We start from the raw sequence: 15559 nt of genomic DNA on the forward strand, positions 1-15559 counted from the left end.
TGTTTTGTGTTGAAGGGTAAACAAGAGTGCTACTTTGTATTCAGTTCTTCCTATGGTCTTAGTTGGTGTTGAACTTTACAGGGCGTTCTGAGTTAGTTAGGCAGGCCACAAACAGTGTTTCGAACTGCAAACAAGCTCTGATTAATTCCTTCTTCAAAAACCCAAAGAAGTTGCAGGGAACGAGAAGGCTGTAGCTGCAGAACAGACAGTGAACCCTTATTATACCATGCTATTAAGCCGTCTGGTTGCAGCAGACGGTCACCGTGTAGACCCAGAAGTCAGTACTTTGAACAGTATCTGTGAAAGTAGGAAGGACAGTCAGGTGGTGTCAGTAATGTCTGCCCAGATATTTCGTCACTGGAAGCTCAGTGAGCCACTGCAGGCCAAAGTCTAACTTACCTCAGAGGCTGTGGTGAGGGTAAAGTGGAGCTATGCATGCTGAATGAGGTTCTTCACAAGGAGAAAAGATGGGGTATAAATGCAGTGCAACGCTAATAATACTAAGGGAATCCTCCTACACAACAACGAATTGGCGGGCCTGTAGAGACACACTCACCCCCACCTCTTCCCTTACTGCTCCAATATCAACCCCCTTCTTTGCTGCGGGCGGCAAGGAGAATCTAAGAATTAAAACGATGGGCCTGGCTGATACCATCCGACACATATCAGAGCAGTCACTAGGGGTGGTTAACCCGAGTCATTCCTTTGCCCGGCCTCTTTGCTCTCCTCCCTCTGTCTGCGGCAGTGACGTTAATATTACGTAGTTGAGTTGAGTCAGGCATGTCTTGTCAAGATAGAAAAAAACGGTACGCGGGGAAAGGGATGGTTTCGCGCCTGCGCAGTGAGGGCTGCAGGCAGTGACAGGCACCGCGGCTGAGGCCTTTGGGCCGGCGTTATGGAAGAGCTCCGCGAGGTCCAAAGCAACGGCGACGGCGGTGGCCCTGGCGAAGGAGGCACCGCCGCAGCCGCTGGCTCGGAGGCGCTCAGTGCGGGAGAGTACTCGCGGCGTGTACACCAATGGCTTTGGGACTCGTACTGCGGATACCTGAGCTGGCAGAGCGGCCTGGCAGCGCTCATGGCCGGAGCTGCGACCGCGGCCGCCTCTGCTTCTGGCCCGGCCCCCGGCGGGTACTACTACGGCAGCAGCCCCTGCTACTACTTCTTTGCGACCCCTCCGGCCCCCTCTGCCGAGGCCGGCCCCGTGCCCTCCCGCGCGGCCTCGGCTTGGCAACCGCCGACGGGCAGGCAAGCGCCCCTTGCCCAACGAGCGGGCCCCGCCCCCTCCAGCTCGCAGCGGGAATCCGGCCGGCCGGCAGGTGAGCTTTCATAGGGTGGGGCGAACGACCCGGGGGGAGGGGCGGAGGCTGGGGGCCAGGTCAAGCTGGTGATGTTTCCGTGAGCTGGTGGTGGATCACAATGCTGGATAACATCCCTGGGTGGAAGGCATGCTGGGCAGGGAGGAATGGGAGCCTTGCAGGTTGCATGACAAAGTTAGTGGGGTTCGATCCAGATTGAGACGAGAGCAACTGCGCTGCAGGAAGTGGACTTCTTCGCCCACTCCTTCCTTCCTTCCTTCCTTATTTGTTTATTTATAATATTTATATCCTGTCCTACATGAAAAGAATGTCCTAGGACGACTTACAAAAATTATAACAATGGTAACAACAACGAATAGCAATCATAAACAACAAAAACATAATACTAGCAAAGAATCAAAAACTAAACAGAAAGGAACTGTGAGTGTTAAAACGGATTAAAATTTCTAATTCTTAAAATGATGGGTAAATAAAAAGGTTTTCACCTGGCGCCAAAAGGAATATAAAGTCTGTGCCAGGCAACCCTTTCTGGGGAGTGCATTCCAGAGTCTGGGCGTCACTGCAGAGAAGGCCCTTCTCCAGGTAGAGACCTTTACCTCCTGCAGGGAGGGTTCCCAGAGCAGAGCCTCTTCGGCAGATCTTAGGGGGTGCAAGGGCATATGGGGAAGGAGGTGTTCCTTCAGGTATCCTGGTCCCAAGCTGTTTAGGGCTTTATAGGTTAACACTAGCACCTTAAATTGGGTTCATACTTCAGTCCTGTCCTTCTCAGGGCAGCCTCTCAGCTCCTTGAACATGCTACAGAGGGGGTGGTTTGTAGAATGAAAACACTTTAGAGTCATTTGTTGTGAATTGCAGTAGGTGCCAGGTGTGGTTTGCATAACCAGTACTGGGCTGCAGTTTGTCTCTTCTGAACCCAGGCACTATGGCTTGTTAGAGAATTAAGCAACCCTCAAAAAATGCATGGACTGCTGTCGATAGTTTCCTTTGATCATCAACAGTAAGAGACCTGGTGGTTTGGGGAGGTTGGATCCTTATTGGAGCCCTTATTCTTGCGGAAGACTCCTATCCAACAAAGAGTCTCATGGCACTTTTAAGAATGAATATATTTTTTGTGACTGAAGCATCTGACTTCTGCTTTCTCAGATGACAGGTTCACACACGCACACTCAAAACCAAATCAAAGTATTTGAGAATCATAGAATAGTAGATTTGGAAGGGGCCAAAAAGGCCATTGGGTCTAATCCCCTGTTGTTGCAGGTCACCCATTTACACCATTCCACTTATACAGTGAAGTTACAAAGACTAATAATAAATCTGTTAGTTTTTAAGGTTCCCTGTGACTTTTTTGTTACATGTACTAAAACAGTCCAGCAGTGCATCTCTGTACATGTCTACTTAGAACTAAGTTCATTTAATAACTGGATGTAGGAGTCCAGCATAACATGGCTGTCCCTCTAGTAATGTTTAGCAAAGGTGGGCATGGAAGGGTGGCTTGAATGTAATCTGTAAACTGTAATCTGTAAATTGTAAGGGTGGACTCTTGATACAAAAGGAAAAAGAGGAACTGTTCTCTGTAATTAATCAGTTTTAAAACATTACACAAGGGGAGCAGAGAAATTTATTAAATTCCTTTTAACCCCTCTTTTTCTCCTTGATTTGCTTTGTAATCTAATTTACCACATATTTACCTCATAATAATTTTTCCCATTTTCCATGTTCAGCATTCTGATAATTTATTTCATTTATTTATTTACATATATTTATAGGCCACCTATACTTGCCGAGGCCTTCCTAGGCGGCTTACAATGTACAACATACCAACAGAATAAAAATGCATTAAAAACCAATTAATACATAATAAATTAAACATCTATAAAAACAATTTAAAAGGCCCACAGCATATGGCTAAACATTAAAAACATTCCTAAAAAGATATGTCTTTGCCTGGTGCCAAAAGAAAAATAGAGATGGTGCCAGGCAAATTTCCCTAGGAAAGGAGTTCCAGAGATGGGGAGCAGCAGCAGAAAAGGCCCAGGAAAATCAGCAGTATCCTGAAATAGTATCATCTTACATTTATCCTGAAATAGTAGTATTATCTTACATTCCTATAAATTTAAAATCAAGATTTAAATAATTCTGTAACATGCAGATGAATCTACTGCTTTAAATTGGAAAGATCTTGCTAGTATTTACAAAGGAACTCCAGGAACAGTTACAATATTAACTGTTCTGCTTTTAAAGTAACAACATGCAGAAAAAATAATTCATATATAGAAAGACTGTAATTAGCCTATCTATAGCTTTATATCATCAGCATAAGAGAGCCTCAGCTATTGAGTAGTATAAAACTAAAATAAATGCAATAAATAACATTTTTTGGCTCTTTTTAAGAAGAATCTTGCTGGACCCCATCAAAGACTCACTGGTTTAACAGCTTGTTTTCAAAAGTTTCTAGTGAAATGATTCTACAAAGCCAACAGTAACTTGGCATGTAATGTTATACATATGTACGAGAAATAATCCTGCAGCTCCTAGCATTCCCCATCAGCATGGGTGGCTGGGGAAAGCTGGCAGTTATAGGAATTTTTTTTCTGAACGTGCATAGGATTGCATCCTTAGTGGGACTTACCAGATGAGCACAAAAAACCCAGTGATCCCAGTGCCAACTCTTCTTTGACCCAAAATGTCTTGCCTCTTTGCTTTGAATTGACAGCTTGCCTTTTTGCAGCTGTCAAGACAAAACAAAGTGCAAAACAAACAAAACCCCAAGTAAACCCATTTTGGAACCTTTCTGGATCTGTGTCTGTTTGGTATCTCCTACCAAAACATCCCCAAGGACATTACCCAGGTGAGATTCACATTTTTACATATGTGGAAATGTACACACTTGCATCTCCAGGATTATGCAATTGTAGGTTGAAAAGTAAAATTATTTGTGTTCGTTTGGGGTGTACCATTTTTTTGGAGGAGTGGTGTAGCACTCATAGTCCATCCGGTGTGCTGCTTGAGCATTTCAGAGTCACTGTTAGTGAGTCAGAGTCACCCCAAGGAGAGTGGTATAGGGTCAGACAACACAACAACCAAGTATGGCTTACTGCCCATGGTAGATAGTCATGTTGTGTGAACAGGTAGCTATCAAATAATTTGAGTTTATCTATGTTTCATAGTCTTTTTTCAGGCTGTTTATTTTTTCTTCAAGTATATTATAATACTGAACATTCTGTTTTGTTTGTTTTGTTTTTGTTTTGCTTTGCTTTGCTTTAGGTCGTGAATATATTATTCCATCCTTGGCCCACAGATTTATGGCAGAGATGGTGGATTTCTTTATTCTCTTCTTTATCAAGGCAACCATAGTATTAAGTATTATGCACCTTAGTGGAATTAAGTAAGTTAACCAATGCATAATGTGATTATAACAGATTTATCTTCTCTATTTCTAAGCAGCTGTACACACAGTTCCCAGGGATGTGTATCTGGGTTATTTTGCTACAGACTGCAGGTGGGGCTTATATGACTGGATGCTCTGCCATACCAAAATAAATACACAAATAACTGAGAAACAAAAATTAGATATTAAGGCGGCTTCTAGTATAGCCATCTCCCTGACAATTCTAGGCTTTGATAGAAGGGTATTTTTCTTGTACAGGAAGATGTACCATCATATGACTCCCCGTAAGAATCATTCAAACACTGGTTTATAACTTCAGTGAGAGCAAGACCTGTATGTATATGGGAAAGAGTATAAACCCTGAATAACCGCTTGATTTATTTTATAAAAGTTTACTTATAGATAAGGGTCTCTCTTCACAAGCTGATACTGCCATCCCTCAGTAGTATGCTTTGAGGCTCCGCAGTTACAGCAGTGACTGCGGAGCACAACAGTTGTTGAATGTCGGTGACTAGACCCAACTGTGTATATCCTAGCCATATAGAGAAATGTATTTGACAAATATTGGTCAACTTCCTTTTTAAATCATGACAATTCTGTTAGCTTCCCATAATGCACTTGAACTTGGTACATTCTGATAATCATCCAGCACTATATTGGTTGAGATTTTTTGCCTAGTACACCCATGTGTATACATGTTGAAATATTGATTGCCATGTGGCTTTGGAGAGGTTGACTATTAGCCTCTCCTGATGTGGGGATAGGAATGTTGATGTGGGGCTGAAGCCAAGAGCAGTTGACTTGTTGAAAGCAATCTAGTGAGTTCATGATGGAGGGGGATTCACCGTGGAACTTATTACATATACTAGCTCTCTTGACCTTGTAGATGTAGAATCAAGCTGTGGATTTTTAAAGAAAGGGAGGAACTTCCTAAATTTGAAATGAGTATACATTTCCTACTTTAAGTAGAAATGATTGCAAGAATAAGCAGGATCCAGTTGAGGATTGTGTGATCTAAATGTAACTGGGACATTGAAATCTAAGTGCAGGTTATTAATTCTATTGGCTATTTAATTCTCTGCTCATGAAAACAAGTTCCCCATCTGCTAGATGCTTACTTTTCTGTCAGGAAACTGTCAATTGAATGACAGTCTGTATTTTACTGTAATACTATTTATTGGAAGTCTGTAGAGTGCTTATGTGCTTATGTTACTAACATGAAAATTTCAATGCAGGGATATCTCCAAGTTTGCAATGCACTACATTATAGAGGAAATAGATGAGGACACTTCCATGGAAGACTTACAGAAAATGATGATTGTGGCTCTTGTCTACAGATTGCTAGTCTGCTTCTATGAGGTATCTCTATGAAAGTGGTAGGAAATCCACAGTATTTTCCTAAAACATCTAACCTGTTATTCTAAGAACATAAGAAATTAACAGTAAATATTGAGGAAAGCATTCAGAAAATCCACTGACATCATCTGACATGATCTCTCCTCTGAGTTATGTCAGGCCTCAGCATTGGCTTTTATTTGAAAGTGTCTGTCTGTTTTGACATTTCCATGAGCTGTCTTCATACCATCCTTGTGATACATGTGTTTGTGTGAGTGTGTGTGCGCCCTGGAGAGGAGCTTTGCTTGATTTGAATATTATTCTTGTGTAAACACCTTGGGGACTTAAGGCTCTATTACATTTTGATAGAACCAGTGTAAAGTTATGTTGATAGGAACGAGCTTCATTCTTGATGTTTGGGCTCATTTATTCAGCAGGAGCAGGCTGCAGGTTAGTCATTCCATCCCAGCAATCACCCTGATTACACAAAAGATTTATGTCTATTCTAGGTGCATGAAGATAGCTTCATTAACATAATGTCAGATGAAGGTAAAACACAGCCCACTGCTGACAAAGTCAAAATTACTTCTTTCAGATTATATGTATTTGGGGAGCAGGTGGAGCAACCCCTGGGAAATTTCTGCTTGGCCTGCGAGTTGTGACATGTGATACATCTGTACTTATTGCACCAAGTCGCGTCTTAGTGATTCCGTCCTCTAAAGTGAGCATGACAACGTAAGTTACCTTTTTTGTATTGTTGGTGTCTGTTCCAGTGCAAGTTGTAATTCATATTTTTTTCCTAGCAATATTGTGTAAATTAATATTCTCCTCTCTGCTACACTGAGCTTGGGATTCGCTTTAAAGAATGTTTGTCCCACTGCTCAATCCTAATTTCCAGAGTAGTTTAAACCTAACTAAACTTAATCAAAGACTTTAAAAAGCCTAAATAAACTCGCAGCAAAGTAAAACAGTAACACAAAGGCAGTAAAAGGGTTGATTTTCTATGGATGGAAGGGAGGGCATATTTCCCGAAGAAGAAAGTAGTCATTTCAGACTCTCCTTTGAATTCTTCTGAATGTTTAGGTAACAATAGCAAGTGGTTCTTGAAAAGAGAAATGATCCCAAACAATATACCCAGTTTGGGTATACCCAATAGTCTTCTTCCAAACCACAAGGCCACCATAACAACAACTTAATCCATGGTCAAAAGGGATCTGGCTCATTTATCTTACCGTGCATTGGCCTTTGAACTTTGCATAACAATTGGAAGAACTGGACAATCCACAATTCATTTTTAACATGCTTTTTCATACATATTACTCAGACATTTACTAATTCACCACAGAGGCATATCATAGAAGGTGCAATAAGGAGTAGGTCTATCTCCTCCTGCCTTTCCTGCTGTGTCCCCAAGATCTTTTGCTATGTTCCTGTGGATCTGGCAGTTCCATTCTAAACAGTATTACCTGTGTTTAGTTATTCAGTTCTTAGCACTTTCTGAATGTTAGACAAATCATATTGGCTACAATTAGAAGTAATTCAGCATTGTTAATACAGTCACTGAAGCCTCTGAACTATCTGTAATGCTGTGTTGCAACTTACATTGTACCACTGACATCTTCTGTGAAAAGAAGGCGTTTGTTTAATGAATGACAGAAGACATGCACTGCTGAGTCATTGCAGCAGTAAATTATCATGAAAGACAAACATAGTTATGGGAAGAAATAATACTTCAAATGAACAAAAATTATGATTATTATGAGAGCAAAATTCTTAATGAAAGCTGACATACATATTGGGTTTTTGAATGATGTAGTCTTCTGAGAATAATTTGTTTTTTAGTATAACTGCTATAAGCAATTGTGTACCAATGCATCAGTGCTCTCCAGTCTAGACAACAAACTGTAGAGATGTTGTATTTTTTCTTCCAGATCTACAATACGAGCTTTGATCAAGAATTTTTCTATTGCTTCCTTCTTTCCTGCATTCATTACTCTGCTGTTCTTTCACCATAACCGAACAGCTTATGATATTGTAGCAGGAACAATTGTGGTAAAAAGACATAATGTCAGATGATATCAAGAAAGTCTTGATTTGCTGTTCAAATATGCTGATTACATCTTGTTGATTATCTTGTTGGATTTCTGAATCTCACTCCAGAATGCCCGTGAAGACAGTGAACTTTTTTTTCAAACAGTGCCATAAACATTGGTGGGAAATGGCACAAGTTTAATTGGAAAGTATTTGAACTGAGCAAGAAAACTAGTTGTCTTCAAGACATTGGCAGTTTTACAGTAAGAGCACTGCACAAGGAATACTAGTACTACCATTTGGCGTCTACAAATCTTCAAAAAGTAGATTTATTTTTTATGAACATCTGGACTGTTCTTATTACTGAAGGGTAACCAAAAGGTTTACAGTGTTTGTGAGGGAAGCTATACTAAAAAAAGTTGTATCCTCCTATTTTGTTGGACTGCTAAGGGTTTGCCACTTTATAAAAGCCTTATCATGAATCGCTTGCACAAGCATTGTATTATTTTAACACTCAAAACTTTTCTGTAAACATTGTGTTAAATGTCTTTGCATGATGTGGATCTCTTGAACATAATACAAGAATCACTGAACATGCCAGCTAACATGGGAGGCAAGTAATACTGGTATTAATAGGTAAATATTGGAAGCTGTAGCAGTATGACTATAGAGATGATTGCAATTTTAATCATTGGTTTAGATGGATAATAAACTTTTTTATCTTTTGCCCTCCCATCGTACAAGCTCTTATATAGATTTTCATGGAGGCTTAAGAGTTTCTTGTAAAAAAGCACAGAAAATCGGTGCAAGAATCTTAGATTTGTTTCAGATGTATTTGGTAAGAGCCAAAATAAGCTTGATGGAAGCAAAGATTTTGCAGAGCATTTGGCACCTTTTTATAACAGAATAGTTAAAAAAGCTAGTTACCGTTTCTAAAGCAATGCAGGGAATTTGTGCAACATTTGATAAATATAAATAAGGATCCTTTTCATTTTATATGGTTGTATGCCTAGATAACTTAAATTATACTTACTGAATAAAGCATATTGTGCATGTTTTGTTTTTACTTACACTGTATTAACTGAATAGCTAATTCATCAATTCTAAGTGTTTTGGGCTGATAGACCTCTTTAAAAGTATTAGAACACTCTATCACTTTATTGTTCTGTTATGATAAAATACAGCTCTATAACTAGAAAAAGATTTCTATAAGGAACATATTCAATAGGGTAATGTCAAATCATATTTCTCACAGCAGCCATTTAAAAAGTAGTCCCTGTATTATTATGCTGGTGTTTCAATGTCTTGAAAAAACCTTGAGAATCTGAGCCATCTATTTTCTATAGCAGCAGGTGGTTCTTGTACTTAAGCAGGGATCTCAGATCACTGAGGACAGAGAAATGGCTAGAGGTAACATTTCAACTTATTGAATTATCAGCAGCATTATTTTAATTACTGCATTATGTATAACTGCAATTTTACTGGGGAAAAGCAAAGAATGCTAGTATTTCTCCTTTCCCAGAATTCTGAGTGTTCAAGCAAAGGTAAATGGGTTAGATGCTCTTGGAGGGAAACATACTGAAATTAAGTGCTTACTGTTGTTCTGAAATGCACTTTTGAATTGGAAATACACCTTGACAAATTTATTCTTATAACAAGATGCGCAGACTTCAAGTTTGTGGGATCTGAGAACCATCAAACAGGGCAAGGTACAAAATAAGGGCTCAAGTGCTAAGAATTAAGGAATTGGGTGGCCCAGGAATTTGTGATAAGTACTAGAGCCAAGCTTGCCATGTCCTTCAACACAACAATGCACTGTTGGTTTCTCCCCAAACTTTTAGTGAAATGTGAGCGGGTGGTGGTGAAGCCCTTAGTCATTACTGTTAGCAGACAATTGCGAGATGTAAATGCTTGCTGATCCACTACAAATCATTAGGCCTACCTTCTACCTATCCCCAACTTAGAGGAAAGCATTAACAGAGCCTTGGAGGATTTGGGCATGTATTACAATAGAGAACCTGCAAACAGGGCTACCCCCCCCCCAAAATGGGGGTAACTGATGACCCACATGTGGTCCCTCTGTTGCTGAAACTTGTGGCAGCAGTAGAAAAAACATTGGCTGGCATTTTTCAGTGCCTCGTGGATTATGGCCTGTGGAGAAAGTCACGGAGTGAAAATATCCCCACCCCACCCCAAACACACACAGTTGCCCATCCCTCATCTAAAACTAAACCAAAATTGGTCATCAAATTACTGTCACTGAATTGTCAGGCCTTCTTGCAGAAACTGCTAGTGCAGAGTAAAAAATCCATGGCTCTACAGATGTGAGCCAGCTTCCCACTATGGCCCCTGTATTAGCCATGCTAACTACACCTACTGAGAGTTACACTTAAAAAAATTTAGCCAGAGGAGATTTCCATCTACATGGCTGAATTACGTATTTGCTCTGTTGCGAGGGTCTAAGAACCACAGAGATTGAAGGCTGGAAGCAGCCACTACTTTGGTTGCTCTTGCCTGAGGACTCTCGTTTCTCTTTTGCTATCCTGGGTTTGAATAACTGGAGAAGTCAGTTAAACAATAGACCATTGATTTTCTCTCTGTGGTTTCAGAAAACTAATCCTATCACACAGGAACTCTATAGCTGGGTCTGGATGATGTAACAGACCTATTACCGTAAGATTCTCACGTCTGAATCCACCAACGCTGGCAAGGTACCACTCTCATATCTACTCAAGAACAGGAGGTGGCAACTCATACTGACCTGGCACTGTTTTTGGGGTCTTGTGTCATCAGGCAGGATAGAAGCCTTTGTTACCTACTTGGGAGGCCACTCTGTTGCAATCCTTATTGCAAAAGGCCAGGAAGAAAAATTAAAATCCTAGCTCCTGAAGTGAACAGTTTGGGGCTCACCGAATCCTGAAGACTGATACATGACTCAGAACCAGAGCTTTTGACTCAAAGAATAGCTCAGCAGAGATTGCCATATTTAAAGGGAGAGGCTTCCCAGAAAGCAAAACACCCCTCCTTTGTTCTCTAGAAAAGAACAACTCACAACACATGCATCTATCCACTTCATAATCTGAAGTGAATAGCAATTTAGAAAATAGGATGATTCTAAATATTCTAAGACAATTGCCAGTTTCTGTAGGACTCAGAAGGAGCAAATGATAATAACGGAAAGGAATGGGGTCTCTCAAGTTAATTTAAAACCAAGGAGACTGGTCTTCTAGGCTTTATTACATTACAGCTATATCCTGCCCCATTTTCTCTTACAAAGTCCCCAAGGTTAAACCACCTTGGGGACTATTTGCAATCCCTATTTATTCTTAAAACAAGCCTGAGAAGAAACTTAGGCAGTGAATGACCCAAAATCACCCAAGTGGGGACTGAGTGGGGACTAGTACCTGACTTACCTGAGTTTCAGTCTAGCATTCCAACCACTACACTTCAGTGGTGGTTACTAGTGCAGCAGTTAGAAGGCAAAAGAGTGTGCAAGTGCTTTACCAGCTCAATGAGGAGAGTGTAAGGTGTAAGCTGAAAAATCTATACCAGCGTGGAGGGAAACAAGTGGCATTCTCTAAAAGAGCTTTACAGACTATAAAGAATTCCTTTGGACCAGTCAAGTTACTGAGGATCCTATTTTTCATTGCTGCTGAATTCTTGGCAGTAACTATTTTAACCAATATAATCCTGTTCCTCATTTATATGTATTTGATAGGCATTTAAAGTGCCTAGTTAAAGCGCAGTCAAATGCTCTTGGAAATTCTTTTCAGCTCTCTGGTTTGGGAAGCCAGACACCCTCTTACTTCACAAATTCATAAAATCATTGCTCAGAGTTAGCTAAATAAATTTGAGATAAGACACATGTTTGTATTAAAGTTCACACAAACATATTTCATAATTTTTATTGATGGCATTTATCCCATGGTTTAACATGTTAATTATACTGTAATAAACATGGCTTTAATATTAAACTTTTCCTTATTATCCAAAGTCACCAGAGTCCATTTCCGTAAATATAAAAATATATACTTAACACTTTGTACAATACTGGTTTTTGGTCCAAACAAAAATGGATCAGAAAAGCCAATAAACTCACTTTAAGAATTCCCAATTTGAAAGGTTTTTTTTTTTTTAATGGATTTAGGCAACTTTGAATAATGAGATTTACATAATAAAATCTGAGACAATACTAAACAAAAATTTGCTGTAACACACAAAATTAAAATTTCAAGTTCACAGATTTGTTATGCCAAAGTACATAGAGAAACAGAATTGTATTTACACATTTGTTTCATAATAAAATAATGAAAAGGCGAGACAGGTGATAAGGAGCGGTAAGAATGAAAATAGAAAGAGCATATAATTATCGAATGAAGTACTACTGATCTAACTAGTCCTTAGCATGGACCATTCTTTGATCATTCTTCCTCTATCAGAAAAATTTAGTGCACAATACACGCAACTCGCTCACTTCACACGTACATCAGCACAAACTCTGTAAAGAAATCATTCATTATCCACATTCTCTACTCTATACAGACTCCCCTCTCTGATATAATTACAAGTTCGAGGTGTCAGTAAACGCAGATGAGAGTACAAAGTGGTGCAAACAGAGGTATTATACGAAGCCATTCGCTGTGCAGGCTATATTTATAACTATAGCCAGACCATGCCAAGTCACTGAAGAAAAACTGCTGGATTCGAAGAAGTTTTGCTCTCAAAATCCTCCCTGCCACCAACTCTAATTAAAAAAAAAAAAAAAACCAAAACCTATATGGGGAGGGAAAAAGCGAGCAGAGTTTAGGCAGACCTGGCTTCAGCTAAACCCAGCATGAGGTACAATTCAGTAATTGAACAATGCAGGGTGACCAGCTGTGGTAAGAGAGTTGCTGTCTGTAACAATCATTAATATTTTATTTTCTACGTCTAACAGCTGTCTTTATCTTCCGACCAGGCACTGATGATCCAGGCACGGAAAATATATTTTTCCCGTTATTCCTGCATTGGAAGGGGAAAAAAAAATAAAAGTAAGAAACTTCGCATATGTCTGAAACTTCTTAATATTATGGAACAAATATGAAAAACACCCTGTAAAAAAGTCACTTGTGTGAGTTTTCTGTAGATGTTTTCTTAAGGACACCATTTTCTAGAGAATCTGCCTTTCACTTAATGGTGTCTCAGTCTGAACTTTTGTTTCAAGGATGACAAAGCTGAAAAGCTTAAGGCCATCAACAAGTATTTACTGTTTTGGTCATAAAACACTAATGCATTTCTAATAGCAACAACAATAACAATTAAATTTATATTGCATTTGTACACTCGTTAGAAACTACATTTTTTTCTAAGCATCACTATTTAGCAGCCTGGAACTATAATGGAAGTAATGGTTTGAAAATTACTTTCACATGCCCCCAAAAACATGGATTCTAAGATGATAGTGTGATAATCTATGGAAAGTTCTTAAACTCCTTCTTACCCCAGGTTGAATGATGAAGGCTGGGTGAATGAAAATGCTGAAGAGCCTGCAGGCTGTGCTGGATTTACACCAGGAGTTGCACCAAAGGTAAATACTCCTGGGTTGTTGCCTGTGAAGTTGAAATTAGCAGTACTACTTCCAAACTGGAACACACCACCTAAAAGAGTGAACACTGAACCTTAATCTCTCAAGAACAGCTGGATTACAGAGGATTCTCATGTGCAAGTATAGCTGTTGGCTCAGTGCTAATTAGTTGAACACCACAACAAGATTCCAGAGCTATTAAAAGTAACACCATCTGTCCTTTAGAGCCAATTGATATGCTGAATTTTAAGTCTAGAGAACCACACCAGTTGAAGAACAGTATTTCTTTAGCAAGAAATCCCAAGGCCATATAGCAAACCCTTTTTTGAAAACTGGGGGAGCTTCATAAGTAGTTTCTATGGCAAAAGGGTTTTTTTTAATCACACTGGGTATGAGAGAGCTGGTGTGCTGGTGAGTGCTGGACTGAGGATCTGGGAGATTCAGGTTGTAGACCACCCCCCCCTTTATCCATGAAGCTTACTGGGTAACTGGGCCAGTCACACACACTCAGCCTAACCTACCTTACAGAGTTGATGCTGTAAGGCTAAAATGAAGCCGTGTAACCATTTGTTTATTACATGAGTACAAAAGTGGAATGTACATATAATGGAAGAAATAATTCAAGTCCATAGGCATACCCTATATTAAGTCTATGGATCCTAGCTAACTCTCTCAAAATGTATTCTGTGGTATGCTACACAATAAATCTTATATCCAAAACATCCTGTTGGGTGAACTTTTGATTGAAATGTATAAAGTATAAAACCCAAGCATCTTCAGAAAATAGTAGATTATGAAAACAAAGCTGTTTTTGAATCGGTATCTCAACTCTGTGTATGCATGTTTGTGTGTGTGGTTTTTTTCTGGGGGGGGGGCAAAGTCAACGTCTTTCTGTCTCTATATGAACATCACACTTCCCTGTATTCACTGTCTCATTGTGATTTTCTTTAATCAAGACTGACAATCAACCTTTAAAACAAAACAAATCAATTTCTGAACACAGAGAAACAGGAATATTTCGTGTTTATCAACGTTATGTCAACTGTGTAGTTGGCCGGCACCTCTGCATAAAAGCGATGCTTGAACTACAAAATCACTTGTATAGAGCATGTTGATGTTTCAGCATCTGTCCTGGCATTTCATGGAAAGTATATTCAAAACAGAGGCCAGTTCACACTACTGAAAGTGTAACTATTAATCAATTGTTCTTTTGTCCAATTGTATAATCAATTTTATGCTATCACACTTTTCAAATCAATAGTTACTTGCAACCAGAATTCAATATGCAAAATGTTTATTTCATGAGGTATTCATGATACTACAGAAAGAGTAATGTGAAAAGAGGATCGAAAAAGGGGTAGAACAACCTAGGCATAGTTCTGCTGGAACACAGCAGGCTACAGCATGAGACCTGTAGAATCTGCACTTACCAGAATTAGGAGCTGTACCTGAGCCAAAACCAGGCTGTTGGCTGGCTTGCTGTCCAAAGATGGGAGGCTGGGTACTGCTTGACACAGACCCAAATGTTGGAGGCCCAGCCTGAGAGCCAGTAGGAAATAATGAAGATGAGGAGAGTGATCCAAAAGTTAGAACAGGAGATTGGCTGGAGCCTTGGCCTTGTCTGAAGGCTGGTGTCTGACTGGCACCAAATGCTGGACCAGTTGGAGGAGCTGAAGACCCAGAGCCAAACACAAATGAAGAGGAGGAACCTATAAAAGCAAGCAAGCAGGATAAACTTGAGGACTGTGTGGTACTTAAGAATCTAGCCATTCAGAGATAATCTAGTATAAAGTAGATGTTTATTTCTAATATCTTTCTAATATATATTTTGAAATTTGAAATACCTGAAATGGCCAATAATCATATCTGCTGTTTTAATAATGTGGATTTGCACTAGGAGTTGCTGTAGCTGCTAGTGCAAATCCA

The 15559-nt window shown here is 39.7% G+C and overlaps 2 protein-coding genes across 3 annotated transcripts in view; one reads left to right on the forward strand and one right to left on the reverse strand.

Annotated features, from left to right (window-relative positions):
* The first annotated feature begins 837 nt into the window (after positions 1 to 837).
* On the forward strand, positions 838 to 9136 carry FAM8A1 (family with sequence similarity 8 member A1). Its single transcript, XM_044426668.1, has 5 exons — positions 838 to 1316; positions 4581 to 4701; positions 5940 to 6063; positions 6635 to 6774; positions 7971 to 9136. The coding sequence occupies exons 1-5, from the start codon at positions 896 to 898 to the stop codon at positions 8113 to 8115; spliced, it is 951 nt and encodes a 316-aa protein (XP_044282603.1). The 5' UTR covers positions 838 to 895; the 3' UTR covers positions 8116 to 9136.
* A 2801-nt stretch (positions 9137 to 11937) lies between these two features.
* Positions 11938 to 15559, reverse strand: part of NUP153 (nucleoporin 153) — a 62092-nt gene continuing 58470 nt past the window's right edge. For both annotated transcript variants that reach the window (XM_044426667.1, XM_044426665.1), the window contains exons 20-22: positions 15064 to 15342; positions 13550 to 13706; positions 11938 to 13071 (exon numbers count right to left, since the gene is read on the reverse strand). In XM_044426667.1, the coding sequence (XP_044282602.1) occupies positions 12987 to 13071; positions 13550 to 13706; positions 15064 to 15342 (521 nt within the window). In that variant the 3' untranslated portion in view covers positions 11938 to 12986. The remainder of the gene's footprint in view (positions 13072 to 13549; positions 13707 to 15063; positions 15343 to 15559) is intronic.

This window comes from Varanus komodoensis, unplaced genomic scaffold, assembly GCF_004798865.1.
Source record: "Varanus komodoensis strain SLA01 unplaced genomic scaffold, ASM479886v1 scaffold17, whole genome shotgun sequence".
Lineage (NCBI taxonomy): Eukaryota > Metazoa > Chordata > Lepidosauria > Squamata > Varanidae > Varanus > Varanus komodoensis.